The 26,232-nt window shown below is 52.8% G+C and overlaps 1 protein-coding gene, 2 non-coding genes and 1 pseudogene across 9 annotated transcripts in view; 1 reads left to right on the top strand and 3 right to left on the bottom strand.

Moving 5' to 3' along the window:
- Window positions 1–224: 224 nt before the first annotated feature.
- Window positions 225–26,232, bottom strand: part of LRRC61 (leucine rich repeat containing 61) — a 35,095-nt gene continuing 9,087 nt past the window's right edge. The window contains exons 1-3 of one of the 7 annotated variants that reach the window (XM_070369120.1): window positions 12,803–12,937; window positions 3,686–3,774; window positions 225–1,639 (exon numbers count right to left, since the gene is read on the bottom strand). In XM_070369120.1, the coding sequence (XP_070225221.1) occupies window positions 696–1,481 (786 nt within the window). In that variant the 5' untranslated portion in view covers window positions 1,482–1,639; window positions 3,686–3,774; window positions 12,803–12,937 and the 3' untranslated portion in view covers window positions 225–695. The other 6 variants (XM_070369119.1, XM_070369118.1, XM_070369117.1 and 3 more) reach the window with 6 other exon arrangements.
- LOC138987561 (putative protein ZBED10P) lies at window positions 1,618–12,772 on the bottom strand (annotated as a pseudogene).
- On the bottom strand, window positions 17,919–17,990 carry TRNAC-GCA (transfer RNA cysteine (anticodon GCA)). Its single transcript has one exon. It is a non-coding gene; the product is annotated as a tRNA-Cys (tRNA).
- On the top strand, window positions 21,436–21,507 carry TRNAC-GCA (transfer RNA cysteine (anticodon GCA)). The gene has a single exon. It is a non-coding gene; the product is annotated as a tRNA-Cys (tRNA).

Here is a 26,232-nt window from a genome sequence, read left to right as displayed (position 1 = left end):
GTGTGTGAGCAAAGGCCCTGGTCCTCCGGCCTCACAGGGAGGAAGCAAAGCCCCGAGGTGAGGGGGTGGGGGGTGGGGAGGGGGCAGGACCCAGCTGCCTGGACACCCAGAAAGCTGCAGACACCTCCTCCTTGCCCAGGGGAGACCAGACGTGGGGGTGGAGGACCCAGTCTTGCTTTCAGGGGCTCCCTCTTGGGAAAACCAAGCACGCCCACGTGTACTGATACTAATTAAAACAATTTAATAGGGATGAGCATGGGTGGGAATGGGGACAGTGGAGGTTCCAGGGAGACCCAGGAGCAAGGGACACAGCAGGAGAACCAGGGAGGTGGGTAAATGCAGCTTCCACGCCAGCGAGCTCAGCCGCGGCGTCTCCCAGGGCGGGAGGGGCAGGAGGCTGGCCTTCCCCTCCTCCCCCAGCTGCAGCCTTAGGACCAAGCTGCTTTCTTCCTCCGAGCCTCAGGCTCATGCAGCTGGGACAGGCAGCAGCTGTAGCCGTGGAAGGGGCCAGGGACCTCCTCCCAGGCGCTCTTCTAGGTGGTAGCAGGACAGCCTCAGGCTGAGCCCGCTGCTTGGGGAGGGCCCGAGGGAGGTACATCTTTGATGGACGTGGGGAGTTTTCCTTGAAGGGCAACAAGCAGTGGGACAAAACTGTCCAGACGAGCAGGGAGGCCACCAAGGGCCCCGGGGCGCCTTCAGAAGACGAAGGAGGCGGCAGTGGCGCCCGCGGGGCTGAGCGCCCGCATGGCCTGGGCCAAGCTGTCCCGGGCCTGGCGGTCCAGGTCGTGGCACTCCTGCAGTGTGTCCTGGAACTGGCGGCAGGCCTCCTCCAGGATGGAGCTGCTGCGTGGGGGCAAGGCCTCCCAGTAGCCAGGCTCCACCCAAGGCTGGGCCTCCATGGGCCGGGGGCCAGGGGCACCAGGGTCGGGGCTCAAGGAGCTGTCGAGGTCCCGGCACAGCTGGTAGAAGTCGCTGCCGCGCCCACTCACACGCTCGCCGTCGAGGACCTTCAGGCCGGGCAGCAGCTCACGCACTGAGGCCCAGTAGCAGGGGCTGGCGCACAGCGGGTTGCTGAGCCGCGCCAACGGGTCTCGGAGCCGCAGGCGCTCCAGACCCCGCAGCCCCGCCAGGCACTGCAGCTGCGCGGGCCCAGCCAGCAGGTTGCCTGCAGCATTGAGACACTGCAGGTTCTCACAGGCGGCCAGGGGCTCCAGGCCCGTCAGCCGGTTGTCAGCCACGTTGAGCACGGCCAGCTGCCGCAGGGAGGCCAGCGGGCCCAGCTGGGTGAGCGCGTTACCCGACAGGTCCAGCCACTCGAGGCCGAGGCAGTCCCCCAGGCAGCCCAGGCCCACCAGCCCCAGGCCCCGCAGCTTGAGCAGCAGGATGGACTCCAGGGCGAACTCGCCCGAGCGCGCCTTGAGCAGCTGGGGCGTCACTCGCACCCCGTCAGCCTCTCCTGACTTCTCGCCCCGAGGCTCCATGAGACCAAATGGGGCCAGGGGGCCGGGGGGTCAGGCAGCTGCGATGCAGGTGCCACTGGTGGTCAGCGGGCTGCTCACCCCACGGGTCGCCCTCTCCACTCAGCCTGGGCCCAGATTGGACACGTCTCCGACACCCTCACTCGAGGGCCAGCAGGTCCCTAAGGAGAGACAATCGAACAGTGAGTGGACCTCTGAGCACCACGGACCTTCAGCAGGGGCCCGGCAGGACCGGAGGACTCCAGCCCAAGGCACAGAAGGGCCAAGACCCCACAGCAGGAGCCAGCCAGGCACAGGCCCCCACCTGAGGGGGTCCCGGATGGAGTTCAGGCCCGACACTACAATCCCTCCACGGCCCCCAGTGTGCACAATCTCATTCCTTTCCTTTTTCAGTAACTGCTTGTGAGTATCATGAATTTAGACGTTTCGTCTCAAACCCTTTCAATCTATTTTTGAATAGACACAGGCCCCCAGAGTCGCCAATCTCCTTTGCTTCTTTCCTGGGAGTGCCCTGCTTTTGCAAACATAGTTCAGAGCACCTGGGCCTTGCCTTATTCCCTCCAAGGTGTTCTCGACTCGATTTTTTTTCAACATCAGCAATGAACTCAAAATGGGTTCAGGGTTCCATGGTCTACCCTGGTGGCAGCTGTGGGGGCTGAGCGCCCAGCCCTCAGTCCTAGACGAGGAAGCTGGGGTCGAGGGAGTGAGTGGCAGCACCACCAGGCCCCACGCCTTTGTTCCCCCGACCCCTGCCTGACAAGACCAGCTCTTCACTCTGGCCTCAACAGAATGTCCTTTCCCGTAAGCCAGAGAGCATGATTCCAGCCACAAACGTGATGCCGTTTCCCAAGTAGGCAAAGAGGGGCTGGAGAGGGAAGGTGGAACAGTCCGGGAAGCCATCCTGGAGGCAGGGACAGGGTGGCCCCGATGCTGGCTCTGGAAAAGGGGAGGGAGGGGACTTCCAGGCCGCCAGTGGCCTTGGGACAGGCAGAGACCCAGGGGCCACCGAAAGCCCAGAGCCCAAGGGAGGCAGCCTGGGGGAGGGGTGGCTGCCATGCCAGAGGAGCACAGAGGGGTCAGGGTTCAGGCAGAGAGGAAAACAAGCAGAAACCTCTGTTCCAAGTGGCAGCTCCCCAACCTACAGACCAGCCAGGCCCAGGCCAGGCAGGGTGGTGCCCACGGAGAACCACAGGGCCATTCAATCCTGCTGTTTACAAAGCCCGGGGCTCCAGGGCCGTGGTCAGGCTCCCAGGCTGTGTCTCCATAGCAACGTCACTTCTCATTCCCCCCCACCAAGGAAACCAGACCTAGAGCTCCTCCCACACCCCTTAGGAAGCTGTGGGGGCTGCCAACACATCCTGCCCCCACCCCACCTCTGAGAAGGGGGTCCCATATCTTTAATCTGCAGCAGCCCAGCTCCACCTTCATTTCTAGCAAAGTTTCTGTCCCAAAGCACGGAGGTACCTGCTGAGAAGGCTGGCTCACTCCATGGAAGCGTCTGCTAGGGTTTGTTTGAGAGCAGCGGGGCAACGCAGTCACTGCCACGTCAGGTTAAACCTGATCTGGCCCACAAGGTGGGGGGCAGGTGAGGGGCACTGGAGTCCTGCCATAAACGCAGGAGCCAGAGACCACGACCCCGCGGCGGTCAGGGAGCCACGGAGACGGAGAATGTGGCCTCGGAGCCTGGCCACGTGACCAGACGCCCAGCTCCATCTCAGGCATGTGGGTGCAGAAAGGATGAGGGGTGGGGTGCCCGTGGCGCCAGCCTCAGGAGGCCGGCTTGAGTCCAGGCAGATGGGGTCCGGGCGCCGCCTGGGAGCGAGGTGTTGCCTCTGCTGTGTGCCCATCTCCCACCCACAAGAGGACAGGAGTGACCCCCCACAAGCCACGACCGTCCAAGCATCTGGGGGACCAAACTGCCCCTGGTGGGGCACGGCTGCTCCAGAGCCTGAGCCTCCGAGAGCTCAGGACCCTCAAGCCTCTCACCCCTGCCTTCCGCCTGCCTCCTCAGACGCCCCCCTGCCTCTCCAGTCCAGGTTTCCCCTCTCCGGGAATGTGGAGAAGCCACTGGGGGTGACGCCACACCACAAGGGTGCCTCTCCTGAGAGCTGACTGAGGGATGGCGGCACCGACCAATACATGGCCCCCAGGACAGCGTCCCCTCCCCACACACACACGCCTTCCAGCAGCAGGGGAGAAGACGCTACCTGAGCAGAGAGTGGAGATGACTTCAGGTCACGCTGTTGCAACCACTGAACACAGCTGCACAAGGCTTTCTTCAAGGAGCCAGGTGACCCTGCTCAAATGAGCACACAGCAGACCAACTAGTACAGAGGGTTACGATCACAAGGTAAAGAGCTCACGAGGGCTACTGAGCAAAAACGATCACAGTGAGTTTCTCCTGAATGTCCTGCAGTGAACTAGCCACAATGACTCGGCGGGGAAGAGGGGACAGGTTCCCGGGGCTCACCCCCATGGCCGGGGCCAGAGTGCAGGCGAGCCTGCTGCCTCCCGGCCTCCACCACCTTCCCTCCTCAGAGCCTGGCTCCCAGCGGCCCAGCGCCTCAGGAGAGCCAGACTCACGCCTCGTGGGACGAACGGGCCCTCCAGCCTCACCCTTTCACCTTCTCCCACCCAATCCCACCAGCACTGGGACTCCCACACCCCCAGGGCCTGTGCCCAGCCCTAAAGGAACTCAGGCCAGTGGGTACCAGAACACACGCCCTTTCTGGCTTCCTGAGACCACTTTCACTGTACAAACAAGAAACCCCGAGGTTCCCAGCAGCCTGGCAACAACTACAGGTGAGAACGGCCGTGAGAGGAGTCTCAGGTCTGCTCCACTGCACGCCTGCCTACAGGAGCCGGGTGGTCCAGCCCCCCAGGGCTCTGGCACCCGGGATGCCCTGGAAGGGACGGAGCCAAAGGAGACCAGCGGGTGCATGGGCACCTCCCTCTTGAGGTGGCTGCTGTATCTTCCTTTCCCAGGAAGGGCAGCTGAGGACATTCCCCGTGGCACCCCCACCTCCCCAGCCCCGGCCCCTCTGAGAAAGCCGCCCTCCAGGGCCGTCACAGCCGACACAGACTAGCTGCATGTGGGCCCTCCCTACCCGGCAACACTTTAAAGGGGCACCACGCCCGTACACGGGGCGGGACGGCTCAAGTCACTGAGGAACACGGCCCACCTTTCCACACACATGCCGCCGGCAGTAACGCAAGCAGTGGGCAGACGGAAAACGGCTTCTCCCTGAAAACAAAACTGGCAACCTGGCCATAACTGAGAAACCGTCCTCATTCTTCTCAAACAGGCTTCAGAGTCTGGCCATCCTAGGACAGGATGCTCTGCCCACTTCTCTCATCTAGGTAGCCATCCCCCGGGGCAGCTTTCTGGGGCTTCCAAGCGCTCAGACTCCCAGCTCTGCCTCTCCTAGGCCAGATCTCCACAGGGGAAAGAGGGGCAGGGGGCGTGTAGCTGGAGAAATGCTCCAGGTTGGTCTTCAAGAAGAGAAGACGCTTAACCGTCTCCACCAGGAGCAGGGAGTTGTACTCCATGATGGTGGGGCTGCCCAGGGAGGCAAAGACACTTGCAGAGGAGGCGCTTGTCAGCAGGGGGAGCAGGACAGGACAGGTAGGTGGTGGCCAGTCTCGCCAGGGCTGGCCAGATGTCCCACCACTTCTTCTAGTAAGCCAAGGGGTCCTCCTGGGCACCCACTGTCTTGTTCTCACACAGGTGCTTCTTGACAATGATGCTAGCCAGGTGGCTCTCCGTGGAGCAGGAGGCATCGCTCCACTCAGAGGCCAGCAGCCCCACGCTCTCCAGCCGCTCCAACAGGCTCTTCTCGCTCTGGCCCAGCAGTGAGGACCCGGAGGAGGGGGGCCGGCTTCTCTGCACTGGCTCCCCCAGGCCCTTCCCTTCTGACCCGGGGCTCCTAGCTCCTCTGTCGCTCAGGGTGGCCTCCACCCGCCCAGCCTTGGGGCCCTGCAGGGAAGGGGAGGGTGGCACGGGCTATTCAGACAGCATGAGCTCCTTCACTTTGTACACAAGACCCTGCTTCCAGTGGTACATGTCCACCCCCTCGGGGAGGATGGTCTCGATCCTGCCCTTTAAGCAGGGGTCTGGCACGGTCCTCTCGGTGGAAGAACTCGGTAAGCTGGTTGTCCGTGGAGAGCTGCAGGGGCCAGGCCCTCGGCTGGCTGCACGGCCGCACCCATCTCCCAGGCGCTCCGCTCCTCGAAGTGCCCGCGCTCCACTCCAAGGAGACATGCGGGTAGCGCAGCTGGGGTGGCACCGGGTGGAATGCGGCCTGGGCGGCGCACACCTCCTCAGCTGCCACCTGGAAGGGTCGTGGGCACATGACTGGGCTGTCAGTCAGGCTCCAGGAGGTGGCCTGGATACAGGGCGGCCCCCGCCTTGCCCAGCCGCTGCTTCTCGTAAACTTGAGCAGGCGGCCGCTGCTGCACCCACCAGCCACTCTGGCCGGCGGTGCACGGACACCCAGTGGTCCGTGGAAGTTTCTTTCCAGGAAGCCCAGGCACGGGGAGACGGGTCCGAGAGCCACAGGCCGAGCTGGCCCCGCAGCCTGTCCTCCGGAGTGCGGCCCAGGGGCAGCCCGCGGACCCCAAGCACCGCCTGCCTCCTCGGGCCCCCTGGTGGGCAGTGACATCCACGGAGTTCACGTCCTTGGCCCGGCTGCCACGGAACGGTGAGGTGGACTCAGACGCCCTCGGCCCAGCACCTGCTCACCCATCGCCTCATGGAGCAGGGGCTCTGCTCTGTGGGAGAAGGCCGGAGGCGGGAGGCAGTGGCAAGGGTTCCCCTGGGCCACGAACCTCCTGAAAGGGTGGAGACCAGACAAAGGAGAGCGGCAGGGCTGGGCTACAAAGGAGGTCCGCGGTGCTCTGGTTCCAGGCCCGGGCCTGGGGCTGGTTGGGGGGCATATGTGCCACCTGGGTCCTGCCCGACCACAATCAGGGGAGTGGCAGGGTCATCTCTAGAGGGGGAGCAGGTTGGGGAGGCCCACGCGGAATCACCTGTCCGTCCCTATCTTCCAGAGGTGAGGCATCGGGCGCTGGCATGGTGACGGCGGCCCTCAGGGACACGGCTGCTGGCCCACCAAGGCCAGGCCCTTCTGCTGCTTCTCGGGTGGCCCTCCCCGCTGCCCCCCGGGGGCCTCCTGCCTCCAGCCCTGTGCTTCCCCACCAAGTGATGGGACAGACGCGAGCATTGGGGCTGCCCCTTCACTTCACCAGGCCTGACACTCGACTGGCATGGGATGCGGGTGACCCAGCGGACGTTCCTGCAAGTTGACAGTAAAGAAGTGTCTCGTGTCGGGGAGGGCCGCTGACCCGGGGACAGCCTGGAGGCCCAGCCCTTGGCCTCGGCCTGCACGGTTCTCCCCGGCTTCTGCAGGCACAGCGGCTTCAGGGCCAGGCGGCTGCTCGCCCCCACCAGGAAGCAAGTGTCTCTTCTTCTGCTTCTTGAGGTGACGTGTCTCTCTGGCCAGATGGGCTATGAGGATGCCGGCCAGCCTTGCCTCCTCAGCCTTGCTGGGCTGGCCTGCCTCCAAGCCCATCCGGCCTGGCCAGGGCTGAGCACCGGGTCCCCCACCTCGCACCGTCCGCGGGCCTTACACCTGCACACCTTTTCCTCCCGCTGCACAGGGCACCCCTGCCCTGGCACGGATAGGAGGCCGCAGGGCCTGGAGTCTCTCCTTTGGCCAAGGGCATGACAATCTGCAGAGGGGGCAGCCAAGCCAGGGCCAGGCCTCCCCAGGCAGTGGGCCCGTCTCCTCACTGAGGACATCGAGGCCCAGGAGACCTCCCTCCTGCCCCTCCCGGAAAGCCTGGTCAGGCACGGGGACCCACAGGCTGCTGGGCAGGGGGCAGGCTCTCTTCCTCTGCTGGGAAGGGTCCCTCCCACCCATCTTCTGGGCACTGGAGCTTCTGGTCTTCTGGGGGCCACTGCTGGCCTTCTCCTCTACGTCTGCAAACTCAAGCTGGACCTCAGTCTCCAGCAGGTGCTGCCTGGCACCCTGGCCGAGCCCACAAGGGGCGCTGGTAGCTCTGGCATCGAACTTGGAGCCGGGAGGAGCCGGAATGGTGGGTGGGGTCATGGGTCTAGTCCTGGAAGAGTCAGCATACATCGGGGGCTCTTGCCCCACGGATCCTGAGGACGTGTGCTTCTTGCAGGGCTTTATGACTTTTTCTACTTCTGACAGGCCTGGGAGCTTGGGGCAGTGAGAATGTGGGCCCGGGCTGTAAGGCAAGCGGAAGAGGATGGCTCTCGCCTAGTGGGCTCTCGACCGTGGGCACCATTGAGGGGGGACGTGAGGCCAGAGGTGGGGAGAAGGGAGCGCTGGAGGACCTAAGGAGTCATGACCACCGGAGATCAATCAAAGGACAGAGCTCTCCAGACCCCTCCCTCCTTGGCGAGGGAGGCCTGACATTCACTCTTCCGGACCCAGCAGAACCACAGTCCTTGGCACCTGAGTGGTGTCTGTGTCCGTCTTCTTTGCCACGCTAACACTGTTTCTTTTTTTTTTTTTTCAATGTTTATCCAGAACCTAGTAGGCACTTGACAATGTTTCTGCACACTGAATACAGTATACAGTAGGCAAGGCCCCTGCATGCAGGTAGGCCCCCAGGCTGGCGGGAGAGGCAGACGTGAATGAAATTCTCACTCGCACGACAAGAAGAGGAGAGCCCCACTGTGGGCTGTATGGGGGCACCGCGGGGCCGGGGGACCCTGGGGGGGGGGCTGACCTCACCATGACGTAGGGCTCCAAGGCACCGGGCAGGCTTCCCGGGGAGAGCCATGGGTGCCCGCACTGTCAGCGAGGCCATGGGAGCAGAGGGGGCCAGGCTTGGCGTCCTGGGCACCCACAGGGTCCAGGAAAACAGGGACATCACTCAGTCCTGCGGAGCAAGGCAGCCTGAGGCTTCCCAAGCCTCCATCAGGGCACAAAGGACGGGGCAGCTCCTGACGCTGGCAACTCAGCATCTCCTCCCCTCGGAGCCTGCTCTGCTCTGGGTCTGGCCCCCACCACTCCCTGGCTCTGCCCCCCACCGACCCCAAGGCCCCCAGTGACTCCCAACTTCTCTGCACCAGCCCCACCCACCCCGTCCTCTCGACTCTGGACAGCACGGTCTCCTTGGCTTCCTGTCACCGAAGACTCCTTCCCAGCCTCTGCCCTGCTCCCTTGTCTCCTGCCTGCCCCTTAATGGCATTTCCTCGTCTCACCTACCATGCCCTCCCCCAGACTGGGCCCCTCCACACCACCAAGCAAGCGAGCATTGCAACCCCCAACCCCGCCTGGTTCATGACCCCCTCGTGGGCTGCCCCTCACCCACTCTGCCTGCAGTCAGCTCAAACCAGGGCACAGACTTCAGTTCACCCAGATGCTCAGACCCTACACCCAGGCACCGTCCTCAACCCCTCCCCACCCCCCACACACTCATTTTCCTGGAGATGAGATCAAATTCAGGGCTGCTCTCAAAAGAAAAGAGACACGAAGAAGTCAGAGATGAAACATGCAGGAAGGAGAAAAGAAAATGTGAGGGAAAGTTAAAGGCCAGCGAGCGAGGACGTGTCTCCCGGGGAAAGAGAAGGTTCAGAGGAGGATGGCGGGTCCGCCCCGGTCACCTGAGGCGGAGGAGCGTGCGTCCCTCCAGCCCAGAGCAAGACGCAGGCTAACTGAGGAGATTTAAGCCAGGACGTTCTGACTCGGTAACGTGAAACGTTCAGGAGGGCCATCAGGGATGGCAGGGAGGCCTTCACTGGTGACGAGCCTGCTGGGCAGCTCAAGGGAGGTTCGGCTGTGAAAGCAGGTGGGAGCTCGACACCGAGGAGCCCTGTCCAGTGGGAGAGGCCTCAGGAGAACCGAGAGGAAACCGCCCCAGCCCATCACTAGACAACCAAGTCAGCCACCACCACACCGGGCACCTGGAGCCCACTGGAGGGGAAGCCACGGAGGGGCCGGGTCAAGGCACAGACGAAGGGCCAGACACTGCCGTGGTCCAGAGGAAGGGCTCTAGATGTCAGAACCAGAAGGGACTCCCCTCTGCTCTTATTTTGATTGAAGAAACGGAAACCCAGAGGAGCAACGTGATGCTCCGTGGCACAGCAGAGGACCCGAGCAGTCTGTCAGCTCCATCGCTCTTGGGCCCACAGAGCAGGGTACCGGAGGCAGGCCTGTGTCCCACCTGTGCTCATGGATGAGGGCAGAGAAAAGCATAAACCTGTTGAGTCAGGCTGCAGCCCGGGGCACACCCCAACACCTTCACCCGAGGGCCCGAGTGGACCCCAGGGCACCAATCCTGTTTTGTCCCCGACCAGCCTCGTCCCACTGGTCTGTCTGTATTCTGCAGACAACTTTGATCCACTTGACTATTTAACAAAACTTCGTCAATATCTACCGTGAGCCAGCACTGTGCCCTAAACATACACACACGGGAGAGGAGCTGTCAGCTGGCACGCGGGGCTCAGGACGACAAGACAACCTGGGAACAGCGAGGCAAGCGGGGCGAGTGCTGCAGAGCCCGGGCGGGCTGCCCGGGAGGCACACCGAGTCTATGACACCGGGGTTTAGTGCTGTCTCCGAAGGGTGGCTCCCCTTGGGCTACCTCTTGAGGAACCCCGTCTCTGGACAGAGAGCCCTGGGCAGATCAGGAACCCAGGGCGATGGGCGGCACCCACAGTAAAGCGCCCCTTTCTCTCCAATGAAGCACAGCAGGATGAGAGCTGCGGAAAGCTGGCCTCGAGTCTACACACATCCGAAGTGTAAAATTTAAAAAGAAAGTCACCCACAAACTCCAAGACTTTGGTTATTAGTGAGAGATTGTTTGTGACACATCTCATAACAGCTGACACACGCACCTTCGAGGATGATGACAAGATGGACAGTCTGGGGCTGAGCTGGAGGGTGGGGGAGGACCCCACAGAGGCAGGCCTCGCCCTGAGAAGCGAATGGGGGGCGGGGGGGAGAGGAGCAGGTGATGGCGGCGGGGCTGCAAGTGAAGGGACAGTTTGGAGAGCCATGTGGGGGGGCAGGTGTGCTTGGGCTGCTGCCTGGAGGAGGAGTGGACACAGAGGGCCTCCCCAGTGATCCTCCCCAGTAACCCAGATCAGCTACAGATGTGGCGATTTTAAGGTTCTCCTGCAACAAGTCTTCAGGAGTAGACATGACAGGTACTGAGCTAAAGATGCAGATCCACGGAAAAGTCCCCAAAGAAACGGAGGGAAAACACTGGCAGGAGAAGAGAGGGGAGGGTGGTTGCCCAGGCAACACACTGTGGGGAGGGTAGAGGAGGAGCAGACTCCAAAGGTGCCCTATGGGCAGAGGGCAGAGAAACACCTAAGTGATGTTAGGGAGGGCCAAGGGAAGCCCTTCCAGAAAGGACAGACAGGGTCACTTCAGTGGGATGAGGTGGCTGGAGCCCCCAGCTATGCAATGAGAAGCAGGGGGTACGGGTGCTTGCAGTGTCAAAGGGTCAGGAGGGGAAAGGCTTAGCTCCATCTCAAGACAGAGCAAAGGTGCAGTGGGAAGATAGGGAGGCCTGGTGGCAGGAGCCTCCGGAGGGCGAGGGGCTCGAGGCACAGGTGCATGTCGGGCCGGGAAGTGGAAGGGGTTATCAGAGACGAGAAAGAATCTATTTTTTTTCCCCCTGACACAGCAAAGAAGGATGCTGGGGTGGCAGGCAAGTCCTTGAGTGAAGGCAGGGGGAAGACCCAGGCAGTTTATGCCCAGGAGCCTACAGACTCCCAAGGGGAAGCCATATACTCAGAGAGGCAGCAACCTGCTGGCTGAGCCTGAGGCAGGCGGGGCCTCAGCACAGGCACTGCCTCCATGGATCAGAGGTTTCCTCACCACCCTCACCAGTGGCTTCCCAGGTGGCTCAGGAGTAAAGCATACACCTGCCCAGGCAGGAGACGTGGGTTTGATCCCTGGATCAGGAAGATCCCCTGGAGAAGGAAATGGCAACCCACTCCAGTATTCCTGCCTGGACAATCCCACGGACAGAGGAGCCTGTTGGGCTAGTCATGGGGTTGCAAAGAGTCGGACATGCCTTAGCACCTCAACAACAACTCTTACCAGGCCTTTTCCCATGTGCAGGCCCAGAAGGAAAGGGGGCACTTTTCTATTTCTCCTAGGCCCGCCTCACCCCAGCGCCTCATTTGCAACTCAGCCTACCCTGGGCATTCAAGACCTATGCCAGAGAGACGTTTTCACCCTGCTCAGTCACCAGCCCCCACCTCTGTCAGCCCCTGCACTGGGGGGTGGGGGGGGGTGGTGCCAGTCCATCCCCGCCAGACCTGCAGGGGACTTCAAAGCACTGGATGAGCCTCCAAGTCCTGGGCTTCTCATCCCCCTACCCACTCAAGCTAGGAGGAGGTAGAAGATGGTGAAGAAGAGGATGGGACTAGAGGAACACATGGATGTGAAAGCCTAGAGCAAACCACTGTACATTTCCGGCTTTGGTCCCAAGTGCACACTTGGCTGCACGCAAACCCTAAAGAAGAGGCTTGAAACAAACACACATCATTAGGTTTTGTCATATGCAAAAAGTGACACAAAATGAGGTGTTTTAAACTACACACACTTGGCTCTTTTCTGCGAGGCTGCTCTCCATAGTGGATTGAGAGCATCAAGTTCCAGAGCCAGTCTATGGGGGCTTAAATCCTGCCTGTGGGCGAAGAGCTGTGTGCTCCTCCCGCTACTGAGCCTCGGTTTCCCCGTCTACACAACAGGGAGAACAGCACCTGCCTCACTGGCTTGTGAAGGATTAGTGACGTTCGGTTCAGTTCAGTTCAGTCTCTCAGTCGTGTCCGACTCTTTGTGACCCCATGGACTGCAGCACGCCAGGAATCTCTGTCCGTCACCAACTCCCGGAGTTCACTCAAACTCATGTCCATCGAGTCCGTGATGCCATCCAGCCATCTCATCCTCTGTTGTCCCCTTCTCCTCCCGCCCTCAATCTTTCCCAGCATCAGGGTCTTTTCCAATGAGTCAGTTCTTCGCATCAAGATATCGAGCGACAGTTCCAGGCATAGACTGATGGACATGAGCTCGCTGTCCAGCACGGACTCTGAAGACCGGGGAGACCGGGCCGCCCGCTGGGCCGAGGTCAGGACAAGCCGCCTCGGCCCCTGGAATCCAGGGACCGCCACGCCCGCTCCCCGGCTTACCTACTGCCGAGGGTCAGGCCGGCCGGCGGGGCCGACGGAAACGGGACGCCAGCGCCCCTCCACCAGCAACCGGCCGCGGCCCCGCAGCTGGGAGCAGGGCGCCGCCTACCACCCCCTCGCGCAGCGCAGCAGCTGGACCTACCAGGAGGCGCCCAGGGCCCAGCACAGCCAAGGGGGAGGAGTCCAGGTTCCGGGGCGGACTTCCGGAAGCGACAGCCCAAGGGATCCTCTGCGCCCACCCGCGTCCCGAGGCGCCTAAGTTCCTCCTACCAGCAGTCAGCAGGGAGTGCGCAGGCGCGGCGGGCCCCGACCGGAAACGGTGGGGTCCCGCCGGCTCCTCCGCCGGAAGTCGCTCACTGCTCTGCCCAGATAGACTTGGTTCTAGTTTAAGGGTGCTAGTTTGGAGGGGGCGGGGAGAGACTTGTTTGCTTGTTTATAATCGTGCTAGTTTAGCTCTATGGTCTTGGAAGAAGCGCTAGCATGAGCTTCGGGCCGATGTCGACCAAGTCTTCCTTGTCCACTGGCCGATCCCCAAGGTCCCTTCCACCCCGGGGCCTTTAACCCACCTGAACTTGACCTTTGTGCATGATTTGAGACGGGGGGGTTCATCTGACCTTTTTTTCATTTAGAGCTGATCCTCCTGCAGTGTGTATTCCTCGCTGATTACTTCTGCTCGCCCCCAGCCTTCTTTCACTCCCATATGCGTAGGAATCTATTCTAGGTTCCATATTCTAATGCATTTCTATTCTATTCTAATAGTCTCTCCCTGCAGGAATACATTTCTGGTTTTTTAAGGCATGATTTAGATCCAATCAATGTCCCAATTTTAAGTGTGCATTGCAATGGATTTTGACAAATTTGTTTACTTGCAGTACCACCTTCACAATCGACGTATAGGATATGTCTATCCACACACACATCCAGTAATAATAAAGTAATAAACCACTTAACCTTTTCCCAATGAACTTTCCACCCTGTGCCCCAGGTAACAGCTAATATGCCATCTGTCATGAAAGACTAGGTTTACATTCCCTAATACTTCATAAAGATGGCACTACACACTATGCAGTTTTTATGTATAGCCTCTTTGGCTTAATGCAATGTTTCCGGGATTCAGCCATGCTGATGTATGAATCAGGAACTCATTCATTTTTATTGCTGTGTAGAATTCCTTTATATGAATGTAGCATAATTTGTTTACCCATTTACCCTGTTGACAACTTGGATTCTTTTCAATTTTCAGTTCAGTTCAGTTGCTCAGTCGTGTCCAACTCTTCGCGACCCCATGAATCGCAGCACACCAGGCCTCCCTGTCCATCACCAACTCCCAGAGTTCACTCAGACTCATGTCCATTGAGTCAGTGATGCCATCCAGCCATCTCATCCTCTGTCGTCCCCTTCTCCTCCTGCCCCAAATCCCTCCCAGCATCAGAGTCTTTTCCAATGAGTCAACTCTTCGCATGAGGTGGCCAAAGTACTGGAGTTTCAGCTTTAGCATCATTCCTTCCAAAGAAATCCCAGGGCTGATCTCCTTCAGAGTGGACTGGTTGGATCTCCTTGCAGTCCAAGGGACTCTCAAGAGTCTTCTCCAACACCACAGTTCAAAAGCATCAATTCTTCAGCAGTCAGCTTTCTTCACAGTCCAACTCTCACAACCATACATGACCACTGAAAAAACCATAGCCTTGACTAGACTGACCTTTGTTGGCAAAGTAATGTCTCTGCTTTTCAATATGTTATCTAGGTTGGTCATAACTTTTCTTCCAAGGAGTAAGCGTCTTTTAATTTCATGGCTGCAGTCACCATCTGCAGTGATTTTGGAGCCCAAAAATATAAAGTCTGACACTGTTTCCCCATCTATTTCCCATGAAGTGATGGGACCGGATGCCATGATCTTCGTTTTCTGAATGTTGAGTTTTAAGCCAACTTTTTCACTCTCCTCTTTCACCTTCATCAAGAGGCTTTTTAGTTCCTCTTCACTTTCTGCCATAAGGGTGGTATCATCTGCATATCTGAGGTTATTGATATTTCTCCCGGCAATCTTGATTCCAGCTTGTGCTTCTTCCAGCCCAGCGTTTCTCCTGATGTACTCTGCATAGAAGTTAAATAAGCAGGGTGACAATATACAGCCTTGATGGACTCCTTTTCCTATTTGGAACCAGTCTGTTGTTCCATGTCCAGTTCTAAATGTTGCTTCCTGACCTGCATACAAATTTCTCAAGAGGCAGATCAGGTGGTCTGGTATTCCCATCTCTTGAAGAATTTTCCACAGCTTATTGTGATCCACACAGTCAAAGGCTTTGGCATAGTCAATAAAGCAGAAATAGATGTTTTTCCGGAACTCTCTTGCTTTTTCCATGATCCAGCGGATGTTGGCAATTTGGTCTCTGGTTCCTCTGCCTTTTCTAAAACCAGCTTGAACAACTGGAAATTCGCTGTTCATGTATTGCTGAAGCCTGGCTTGGAGAATTTTGAGCATTACTTTACTAGCGTGTGAGATAACTGCCATGAACAGACCTGTCTTTGTGAGGGCAGAAGTTTTCATTTATCTTTGGTAAGATAGGAGTGACCATGGTGGGGTCTATGGTAAATAATGCTTAACTCTGTAAGAAACTGCCAAACTATTCTCCAAAGTGTTTGTGCCATTTTATATTCCTAGGAACAATGTTCAAATTGCCTCCAATCCTCATCAGCACTTTATTGTCAGCCCTTTTCATTTTAGTCATTTGCATTTCCAGGTGAATAATAATGGTGATTACATTTTCAGGTGCTTTTTTGCCATTTGTATGTCTTCTTTTGTGAAGTGTGGTTACAAATTCTTTGCCTACTTTAAAACATTGGGTTTGTCTTACTGTTGAATTCTTTATATATTTATATTTGGCTCAGTTCATTATATATTCTGGACATATGCACTGCAGATATTTTCTCCAAATTTTCTTAACAATGTTTCGAAGACCAGTAGTACAGACGGCACTGTCTGATCTCACCACCATCACCCCCTCACAGAGGAACCCAGAGATCAAATTGCCAACATCCAGTGGATCATAGAAAAAGCAAGAGAGTTCCAGAAAAACATCTACTTGTGCTTTACTGACTACACCAAAGCCTTTGACCATGTGGATCACAACAAACTGGAAAAGTCTTCAAGAGATGGGAATACCAGACCACCTTACCTGCCTCCTGAGAAATCTGTATGCAGGTCAAGAAGCAACACTTAGAACTGGACAGGGACAACCAACTGGTTTCAAACTGGGAAAGGAGTAAGTCAAGGCTATATATTGTCACCATGCTTATTTAACTTATATGTGGAGTATATCAGGTGAAATGCCAGACTGGATGAAGCACAAGCTAGAATCAAGATTGCCAGGAGAAATATCAATAACCTCAAATATGCAAATGACACCACCCTTATGGCAGAAAGCAAAGAGGAACTAAAGAGCCTCTTGATGAGGGTGAAAGAGGAGAGTGAAAAAGCTGGCTTAAAACTCAACATTCAAAAAAACGAAGATTATCACTACATGGCAAATGGATGGGGAAACACTGGAAACAGTGACAGACTTTCTTTTCTTTGGTTCCAACATCACTGCAGATGGTAACTGCAGCCATGAAATTAAAAGACTCTTGCTCCTTGGAAGAAAAGCTATGACAAACCTAGACAGCACATTAAAAAGAAGAGACATTACTTCACCAACAAAGGTCCATCTAGTCAAAGCTGTGCTTTTCCAGTAGTCATGTACAGATGTGAGAGTTGGATCATAAAGAAGGCTGAGCACCGAAGAATTGATGCTTTTGAACTGTGGTGTTGGAGAACACTCTTGAGAGTCCCTTGGACTGCAAGGAAATCAAACCAATCCTGAAGGAAATCAGTCCTGAATACTCATTGGAAGGACTGATGCTGAAGCTCCAATACTTTGGCCACCTGATGTGAAGAACTGACTCATTGGAAAGGACCCTGATGCTGGGAAAGACTGAAGGCAGGAGAAGAAGGGGACCACAGAGAATGAGATGGTTGGATGGCATCACCGACTCAATGGACATGAGTTTGAGCAAGCTCCGGGAGATGATGATGGACAGGGAAGCCTGGTGTGCTGCAGTCCATGGGATTGCAAAGAGTCAGGCATGAGTGGATGACTGGACAACAACAACAACACTAATATAAAATTTAATAATGGGGCACCTGGGAGGGGGCAGCTGAGGTGAGGGGATGGAGGGGAGCTCTCTAAACTTTCTGCTCAGATTTTCTGTAAACCTAAAAGTGCTCTAAAAAAATAAAGTCTATTAATTTTTTAAAGTGACAGCAGTAGCGTTACTTGGATTATGAATCAGAGACCTCGTGATATGTGTTTAAATGATCTGTGAGCCATTATTATCTAAAAAGCACCTTTCCACCCATAGCACAGCCAGTCACCCAGATGTTTGTGGCTTCCAGAACCTGGGGGTCTGCCCCCTGGCAGAAGCACGACTTTCCCACCAGGTCTGCCCTCTCCCTCCTTGCTCCTGGCCCTGTCGAGGGCACTGGCTTTGATAATCATATGTGCGTGCTAAGTCGCTTCAGTTGTGTCTGACTCTTTTCGACCCTATGGACTGTAGCCTGCCAGGCTCCTCTGTCCATGGGATTCTCCAAGCAAGAATACTGGAGTGGGCTGCCATGCCCTCCTCCAGGGGATCTTTCCGTCCCAGGGATTGAACCTTCGTCTCTTAGTATCCTGCATTGGCAGGCAGGTTCTTTATCACTTGCACCATCTGGAAAGCCCGTGTTCAGACAAAATGCCCTTGAGAATCATCCAGTATCATCTTCCCCCAAATGTGTCTGATCAGATAGTCCTGGTTGGGTAGGAAGAGCAGACAATGTGCTGTTTTTCAAATAAAAATATCCAGATTCTTCCCCGGAGTCTGTGGGGCACAGCTGCTAATTCAGGTAGCTCCTTGGACCTTCTTAACTCACTTGAAAGCAGAAATAGTAATAGTAATTGGGAGAGCTGATCAAACACACACAGCTCTTAGGGTCAAGACAAAGCCTCTAACGCTGGATGAGGAAAACTTCCAACCATTTCCTGAGTCAGAAGATGACCTTTCCTACCTTTCCTCTCCTCTCCTTACTCCTTCCATGTTCTGTTTGCTAAGCCCCCCTAGAGGAAAGTAGCCTACTTTTAAAAGCCTCCCAACAAGCAGGGTTGGGGTTGAGGTGAGGGTTGGTGGTACTCAGATCTAATCTACAGTGACCACATGTGTGGTCTCCAGATGGAAAGAAAATCAGCAGGGGGCACCCGGATTTGAACCGGGGACCTCTTGATCTGCAGTCAAATGCTCTACCCCTGAGCTATACCCCCAGGCCATTCTAGGTTCTGAACTAGCACCAATTCACGATGTCATAACACCCAGGTATGCAGTTGACGGCAATTACCATCCATTCTCCGAGAGCCAGTGGGAACCTGTAGAACTGCATCCCTCAGTAACGCCCTCTGGTCTCCAACCTCCCCTGCGCCTCCCACAGAAGTGCTTACTTCTTGGATGATTTCTCTACAGACTACGTTAGCTGTTTTGGTTTTTTCTTCCAGGTCAAACTAATTATCTCATCCATATACTGTTTGTCCTGTGGATTTATACCTTCTTATTGCCTCTTTATTATAGTTGTTGTTCAGTCGCTAAGCTGTGTCTGACTCTTTGTGACCGCACAGATTGCAGCACACCAGGCTTCCCTGTCCTTCACCATCTCCCCGAGTTTGCTCAAACTCATGTCTAGTGAGTCAGTGATGCCATCCAACCATCTCACCCTCTGTCATCCCCTTCTTCTCCTGTCCTCAATCTTTCTAAGCATCAAGGTCTTTTCTAGTGAGTCAGCTCTTTGGATCAGGTGGCCAAAGTATTGGATCTTCAGCTTCAGCATCAGTCCTTTCGATGAATATTCAGGGTTGATTTCCTTTAGGGTTCACTGGTTTAATCTCCTTGTAGTCCAAGGGACTCTCAAGAGTCTTCTCCAGCAATCACAATTCAAAACCATTAATTCTTTGGCACTCAGCCTTCTGTACGGTCCGACTCTCACATCCAGACATGACTACTGAAGAAACCATAGCTTCAACTATACAGACCTTTGTTGGCAAAGTGATGTTCTGCTTTTTAATATGCCATCTAGGTTTGTCACAACTTTCCTTCCAAAGACCAAGTGTCTTTTAATGTTGTTACTACAGACACTATTCTACAGTGATTTTGGAGCCCAAGGAGATAAAGTCTGTCACTGTTTCCACTTTTTCCCCATCTATGTATCATGAAGTGATGGGACTGGATGCCAAAATCTTAGTTTTTTTGAATGTTGAGTTTTAACCCAGTTTTTTCACTCTAACTGTTGCTTCTTGACCTGCATACAGGTTTCTCAGGAGACAGGTAAGTTGGTCTGGTATTCACATCTCTTTAAGAATTTTCCACAGTTTGTTGTGATCCGCACAAAGGCTTTAGACTAGTCAATGAAGCAGAAGTAGATGTTCTTCTGGAATTCTCTTGCTTTTTCTATGATCCAATGGATGTTGGCAATTTGATCTCTGGTTCCTCTGCCTTTTCTAAATCCAGCTTCAACATCTGGAATTTCTCAGTTCATGTACTGCTGAAACCTAGCTTGAAGGATTTTGAGCATTACCTTGCTTTCATGTGAAATGAGCACAATTGTATGGTCATTTGAGCATTATTCAGCATTGCCTTTCTTTGGGATTAGAATGAAAACTGACTTTTTCTAGTCTTGTGGCCACTGCTGAGTTTTCTAGCTTTGCTGACATACTGAGTACAGCACTTTATTATTATTTATCATAATTAGGAAAATGTTATTTTTAAAAATTGTGTAAGTGAAAATATAGGCACAAATAAGTAAAATTAATTAGCTGTGTAGCCAGACCCATGAACCATGCATGCATTTCAAAATTTTTTTTACATTTGATACTTTGGTGAGAAGAGCAATTGAATAATAAAGTTGTCTTTACTGATAATTTATAGTTTTATAAAATACATTTTTTAGGTATAAAGAAAAATAACTTCCAACCTAGAATTCTGACAAGATTGGGTGCGTTCAGGGTGCTATGGCTGTAGACACAATCTAGAATTCTGAACCCTGGTAAAGTGACATTCAAGCAAGAGGACAAAAGAAAGACATTACAGATGTGCCAAACCTAAGAGCATTACCTGGGTCAGAACCTCAATGAATTAAGGAGAAAGAAGGGAGATGAACCCAGAGAGAAACAAGGAAATGCAAAGCTGAAGGATGACACCCCTGGGATATCTGGAACTGCCTTCTCTCCTGAGCGACTTCCTTTGTGGGGCCAAAGATACTCTCCCAATCTCTGTTTCCTCATCTGCAATATACATGTAATAATACAACTCCCTGGGCTGAATTTTTCTGAGGCAGACTGAGATCTTCAGCTTCAATCGGGCTGCTCTGGACAGAAGAGCTGGATCTCCTTGACTCCCTTGAATGAGTTTTCCCCATATTTGCAGAAGTTTCTTTAGATTTAGTTTCCTGAATGGTAAACTAGGAAAAGAGCTAATTCATGACAAAGAAGACCCTCACAGGGGCTCCAAGCAGGCAATGGGAAGAAAGGGGTGGGGGGGGTGTAAGGATATGGATCTTTGATGGAGTGGAGGAGGCACCCAGTGCTCAGTAAACACACAGATGAGGCAAGGATGAACAGGTACCCTGGGTGTGGCTGCGAGTGTGAAAGGGCCTGGTCACAGATTTGTGGATCTAGAGCAGCGGTTCTTAAAGCATGGCCCCAGACCCCCAGGATCAGAGAATTTACCTGAGAATTTGTTAATCAGAAACTTTCAGGGGGAAGCCCAGACATCCCTGTTTTAACAAGTCCTCCAAGTGATTTTGACACACCCTACAATTAAGAACCACGGGTCAAGAACAGAGTTCAGAGGATGAGCAATCTCATTGTGGTCCTTGGTTTTCATCCTGCCTCTGCCCACCAGCTCAGCCTGACCCTGTGGCAGGAGCTAGAATTCCTAACCCATCCCTTCCTGGGGGTTCAGTACCTAAGTCTTCCTGCAGGTGGCGCACAAGGGACCTGATATAGATCCGTGACAGGTGTTTCTCAAAGTGGGATCCCCCAGACCCTCAATAAGAAGCTTGTTCCTAACCCCACATCACATCTGCATGTTTGACAAGCTCCCAAGATGCTTCCTGAACACAGGAAATCTGAGGACTGGCCCGAAGGGTGCAGCATGCCCAAGGTCAAATTCTGGTGTCCCCATTAGCTTTTCCTTGTGCTCTGCTAAGCCCACGCTCTAGTTCCCCTGACGGTCCCAACTCCTCATTAATCTATTAAAACACTCCTCTTCTGTAGCCTTTACATTTTTTGACTGATAGAGGATAGGGAAAAGAGGAAGATAAGAGACTCACTGGCTTAGTTATAAGGTCCTGAACCCAAAGTCAGGAGAAGTGGATTCAGGTCCTGAGTTTATCTGTGAGGAGTTGTGTGTGCTTGGGCAGACCAGTAATCCTGAATCTCTGTGTTCAGATGCCCACTGTGAAGGGCATAGACCAGTGACCCTGAAGGCCCCTCCTTCTATAAACACCAATGTCAGTGCTTTTCCAGAAAGAGCAGGGAGGTGGTTACAGGGAGGGGGAACCTGGTGCTTGTTTTGCATCAAGGGAGTAAAATTATAGTGAGGCTGGTTTGGCAGCTTTGAGCAGGCCCAGCCTGGTGAACACCTTGTGGCAAAAATTTATAGGGATGTTGGGCATGGCTACACAGGTAAAAGGTAGTACTAAGGCCTCCACTTACATCAGGGGGTATAGCTCAGGGGTAGAGCATTTGACTGCAGATCAAGAGGTCCCTGGTTCAAATCCAGGTGCCCCCTGCTGTCCTTCACTTTTGCTAGCTGGAGCTGACATTGAAGGTTCAGCTCCTTTCCCTAATCCAGGGCCTCAGGATACCAAGTCTTCTCAAATCTGGGGTAACTTAAAACCCTGTCTCTGAACACCACAACTCTAGAGTGATATGTTCCTCCAACTATGGCTTTTTATTTCACTTACCACTGGTCTTGTTCTACATTGGCTTGTTTCTACACGTTTTAATTGCCCTAAGTCAGTGCTGTGTTGGTAAGTGTTTAACAACCAGCTCTTGAGGGGAGGGGAAGCATTGATTTGCAGTGTTTTCCAACTTCACAGTATAAATAATCTCACCAAATCCAATGTCAAGCCACAAACATAAGATCGCTGATCATGGTGTTGGGAAGACATGCTGAAGTGCCTCTCTGGTGCAAGTAGGCTCAAGCACACCACTGCTCCTAACCCATCTTCCCTGTAGTGGCATGGGCTCTTGGACCCCCATGCTATCCTCACAAAGCTTACAGAAATAAGAGCAATGGCTCTCATAGAATCATCCATTTACTCAAGACATATTTGTGTTCTACTTGATGCCAGACACAGGAGAGACAGAGCACAGCAGGAACTGTCTGTGGTGAGCAAGGGAATCAAGTGAAGAACTGGTCAGTTGAATGTAAGGATAACTAGATAAATGAAGAAAGGTGCTAATTTAAAAGAAAAGGGGGGAAAAAGAAAGAAAAGGACTTCGGTTACCAGCAATATACTGGTTGAGAGTTGCTTGGACTCCAAGGAAATCAAACCAGTCAATCCTGAAGGAAATCAGTCCTGAATATTCACTGGAAGGACTGATGCTGAAGCTGAAGCTCCAATACTTTGGCCACCTGATGTGAAGAGCTGACTCATTAAAAAAGACCCTGATGCTGGGAAAGATTGAAAGCAGGAGGAAAAGGGGAAGACAGAGGATGAGATGGTTGGATGGCACCACCGACTCAATGGACATGAGTTTGAGCAGCTCCGGGAGATGGTGATGAAGCCTGGCATCCTGCAGCCCAGGGGTCACAAAGAGTCGACAAGACTGAGCGACTGAACTGAACTGAACTCCACCCCCCCACCCCCACCCCCCGCCAACACACACTGTCTTCTTGCATCTCTCTTCCTGGCACTAGCTGTATGGGATTAGGGGAACTTGTTGCTAAAATACATAAAGAAATTCTATAAATCAGTAAGAAAAAGACCCAAAAAGTCTAATAGAAAATCAAGCAAACAATATGAACAAATTAGAGAAGTGGAAATCCAAATGGCCAACAAACAGATGAAGGGAGTCAGGCTCATCAGGTATTATTAGTGAAATGTAAGTTAAAACAAGATACCATTTTACACACATTATCTGGTTGAAAAAATAAAAAAGGCTGAGTAACAAATGAAGTCCAGGAGTTCCTGTAAGTTTTGTCAGAGTGTAAATAATTGCTTTGGAGGACAATTTGGTAATATCTTGTGACACTGAAAGTAAACACCACCCACAACTCTGCTCTTTACATGGAGACATACAGCCTAGAGAAGCTCCAGCACCCGTGCACAAGGACCTATGGAGGGATGCTCATTGTAACAGGAGAACCTGGAGTAATGCGAGCATCATCAACAATCGAGTAGAAACACAACATGTATGTCACCCTGTGCTAGACCTGTCATTACGCTGATCAGTCAGCTATGCCGCCACGATGCTGCATATCAAACGCCTGAAAACCCTGACTCAGAACAATAAGCATTTATATTTCACTCATGTGACTCTGCTTCTGCCGAGGTTTGGCAACACTGGGCTCCAGGTCATTTTGTGGTTGGTCTGTTTTCCATGTTTCTTCTATGGTGTTGGTAGGCTGCCCAGGGAACACACCTCATGATGGAGACAGAAGCACAAACCATCCGCTCAGGGGGCCACCAGAGCTGGAGAAACCGCAGGAGCATGTACATGCAAGCCCTATCAATCAAAGAGTGTGCTGATGGCAATATCTTCCTGACAGCACTTCCAGCCTGCAACACAGGGCAGGAAGACAGTGCTGACAGCTGGAAGTCAGCTAGTGTGCATGGAAGTATTCAGAGCAAGGGGAGCTGCAGGCAACACTGACTGTGACTATTAGGAGACATGTCTGTTATAGTTTGTCAGCAGTTTTGACCTCTGTTAACATAACAGGTAATGATGGGGTTACATTGTTGTTTCCATTTGCTTTCCTTGCTTATAAATGATGGGAAGCATCTTTTCATGCTGGAAAGTCACTTCTACCACTTCTTTTGTGAATTGCCTGCTTGTCTCCTTTGCCATTAACCTGCTGTGTCTTATTGATGACCTCTGTATACGTCTGTTGTTCAGTCACTCAGTCGTGTCTGACTCTTTGCAACTTCATGGACTGCAGCATAGCAGGCTTCCCTGTCCATCATCAAGTCCTGGAGCTTGCTCAAATTCATGTCCATCGAGTCAGTGATGCCATCCAACCATCTCATCCCTCTGTTGGCCCCTTCTCCTTCTGCCTTCAATCTTTCCCAGCATCAGGGTCTTTTCCAGTGAGCCAGCTCTTCCCATTAGGTGGCCAAAGTATTGGAGCTTCAGCTTCAGCATCAGTCCTTCCGATGAATATTCGGGGTTGATTTCCTTTAGGATTGACTGGTTTGACCTCCTTGCAGTTCAAGGGACTCTCAAGAATCTTCTCCAACACCACAGTCCAAAAGTATCAATTCTTTGGCACTCAGCCTTCTTTATGGTCCAACTATCACATCTGTACTACTGGAAAAACCATAGCTTTGACTATATGGATCTTTGTTGGCAAAGTAATTTGAATATGCATTTCAGTACATTGCTTGTCATAGCTTTTCTTCCAAGGAGCAAGTGTCTTTTAATTTCATGGCTGCAGTCACCATCTGCAGTGATTTTGGAGCCTAAGAAAAGAAAATGTGTCACTGTTTCCAGTGTTTCCCCATCCATTTGCCATGAAGTGATAATCTTCATTTTTTGAATGTTGAGTTTTAAGCCAGCTTTTTCACTCTCCTCTTTCACCTTCTTCAAGAGGCTCTTTAGTTCCTCTTCACTTTCTGCAAGTGGTGTCATCTTCATATTTGAGGTTATAGCTATTTCTCCCAGCAACCTTGATTTCAGCTTGTGCTTCATCCAGCCTGGCATTTCACATGATGTACTCTGCATAGAAGTTAAAGGGTGACAATATACAGCCTTGACATACTCCTTTCCCAATTTGGAACCAATCCATTTTTCCCTTGTCAGTTCTAACTGTTGCTTCTTGACCTGCATACAGGTTTCACAGGAGGCAAGTAAGGTGGTCTGGTATTCCCATCTCTTTAAGAGTTTTCCACAGTTTGTTGTGATCTGCACAGTCAAAGGCTTTAGCATAGTCAGTGAAGCAGAAGTAGATGTTTTTCTGGAATTCTCTTGCTTTTTCTATGATCCATTGGATGTTGGCAATTTGATCTCTGGTTCCTCTGCCTTTTCTAAATCCAGCTTCAACATCTGGAAGTTCTTGGTTCACATACTGTTGAAGCCTAGCTTGAAGGATTTTGAGCATTGCTTTGCTAGCATGTGAAATGAGTGCAATTATGTGGTAGTTTGAACATTCTTTGACATTGCCCTTCTTTTGGATTGGACTGAAAACTGACCTTTCCAGTCCTATGGCCACTGCTGAGGTTTCCAAATTTGCTGGCATATTGAGTGCAGCACTTTAACAGCATCAACTTCTAGGATTTGAAATAGCTTAGCTGGAATTCCATCCCCTCCACCAGCTTTGTTCATAGCGATGCTTCCTAAGGCCCACTTGACTTCGTACTCCTGGATGTCTGACTCTAGGTGAGTGATCACACCATTGTGGTTATCCAAGTCATCATGATCTTTTTTGTACAGTTCTTCTGTATATGTCATGGGTTGCAAATCATTTCCCTTGTCTGCCATTCATCTTTTTTCTCCAGGTTGTTCTTTTTGCTTTGCAGAAAATCCAAATTTTAATTAAAGTTCATCCATTTTATCTTCATCACTGCTGGATTTCTTTGTTTCCCCTCTTACTTAGACCTTTCCCATTAGGAGGTGATTTTTTAAATCCCCCTACGTCTTCTTCTGGTACATTTATAGTTTCATTTACATTTGTTAAATCTCTGATGCAGCCGGTAGTAATTTTGTGTCCAGGAGGGAGAGAGTCCCCACACTCCTCATTGCCTTTACTCATCTTCCCCTCACAGATTTGCTTTGCATGTTTATCCATTTGAGTTTATTTTTAGACTCTTCTTCTCTTCTATTGACTTGTCTATTCATGTGCTAACACCATTGTTTTCATTTCTGTAGCCTCTCATGTTGTGACTTCATAATACTTTTAAATATCTAGGAGGGCTAGTGTTCTTATCAATATTCTGCTTTTTAAGAAATCTCCTGGTTGTTTCTTAAACATTTATTTTCCCCAAGAACTTTAGATTCAGCAGATCTAGTCTAGTACCCATTCCCTCTTCATCCCCACACCCCCAAAGCATGAGTGTTTTATCAAGAGGACAGTACATTTATAGACTACGTTAAGAACATTTAATGCAAAGCACAGAAATACAACTGCATAAACAAGCTCTGGGTATTTTTTGTGGCATGTATTTCCCAGGTTCTATCTCACACATCAAAGCTCTCAGGGTGCTTGCCACTTTCTGCTCCACAAGGTGGATCGGTGTAGAGTCTGTGATGGGAATAAGAAAAGGTGAAGGAAGCTGAGATCCTGGCAGAATGA

This window comes from Bos mutus, chromosome 4 (assembly GCF_027580195.1).
Source record: "Bos mutus isolate GX-2022 chromosome 4, NWIPB_WYAK_1.1, whole genome shotgun sequence".
Taxonomy (NCBI): domain Eukaryota; kingdom Metazoa; phylum Chordata; class Mammalia; order Artiodactyla; family Bovidae; genus Bos; species Bos mutus.
The sequence above is the reverse complement of the archived record's forward strand: the minus strand, read 5'-3'. Positions and strand labels throughout refer to the sequence as shown.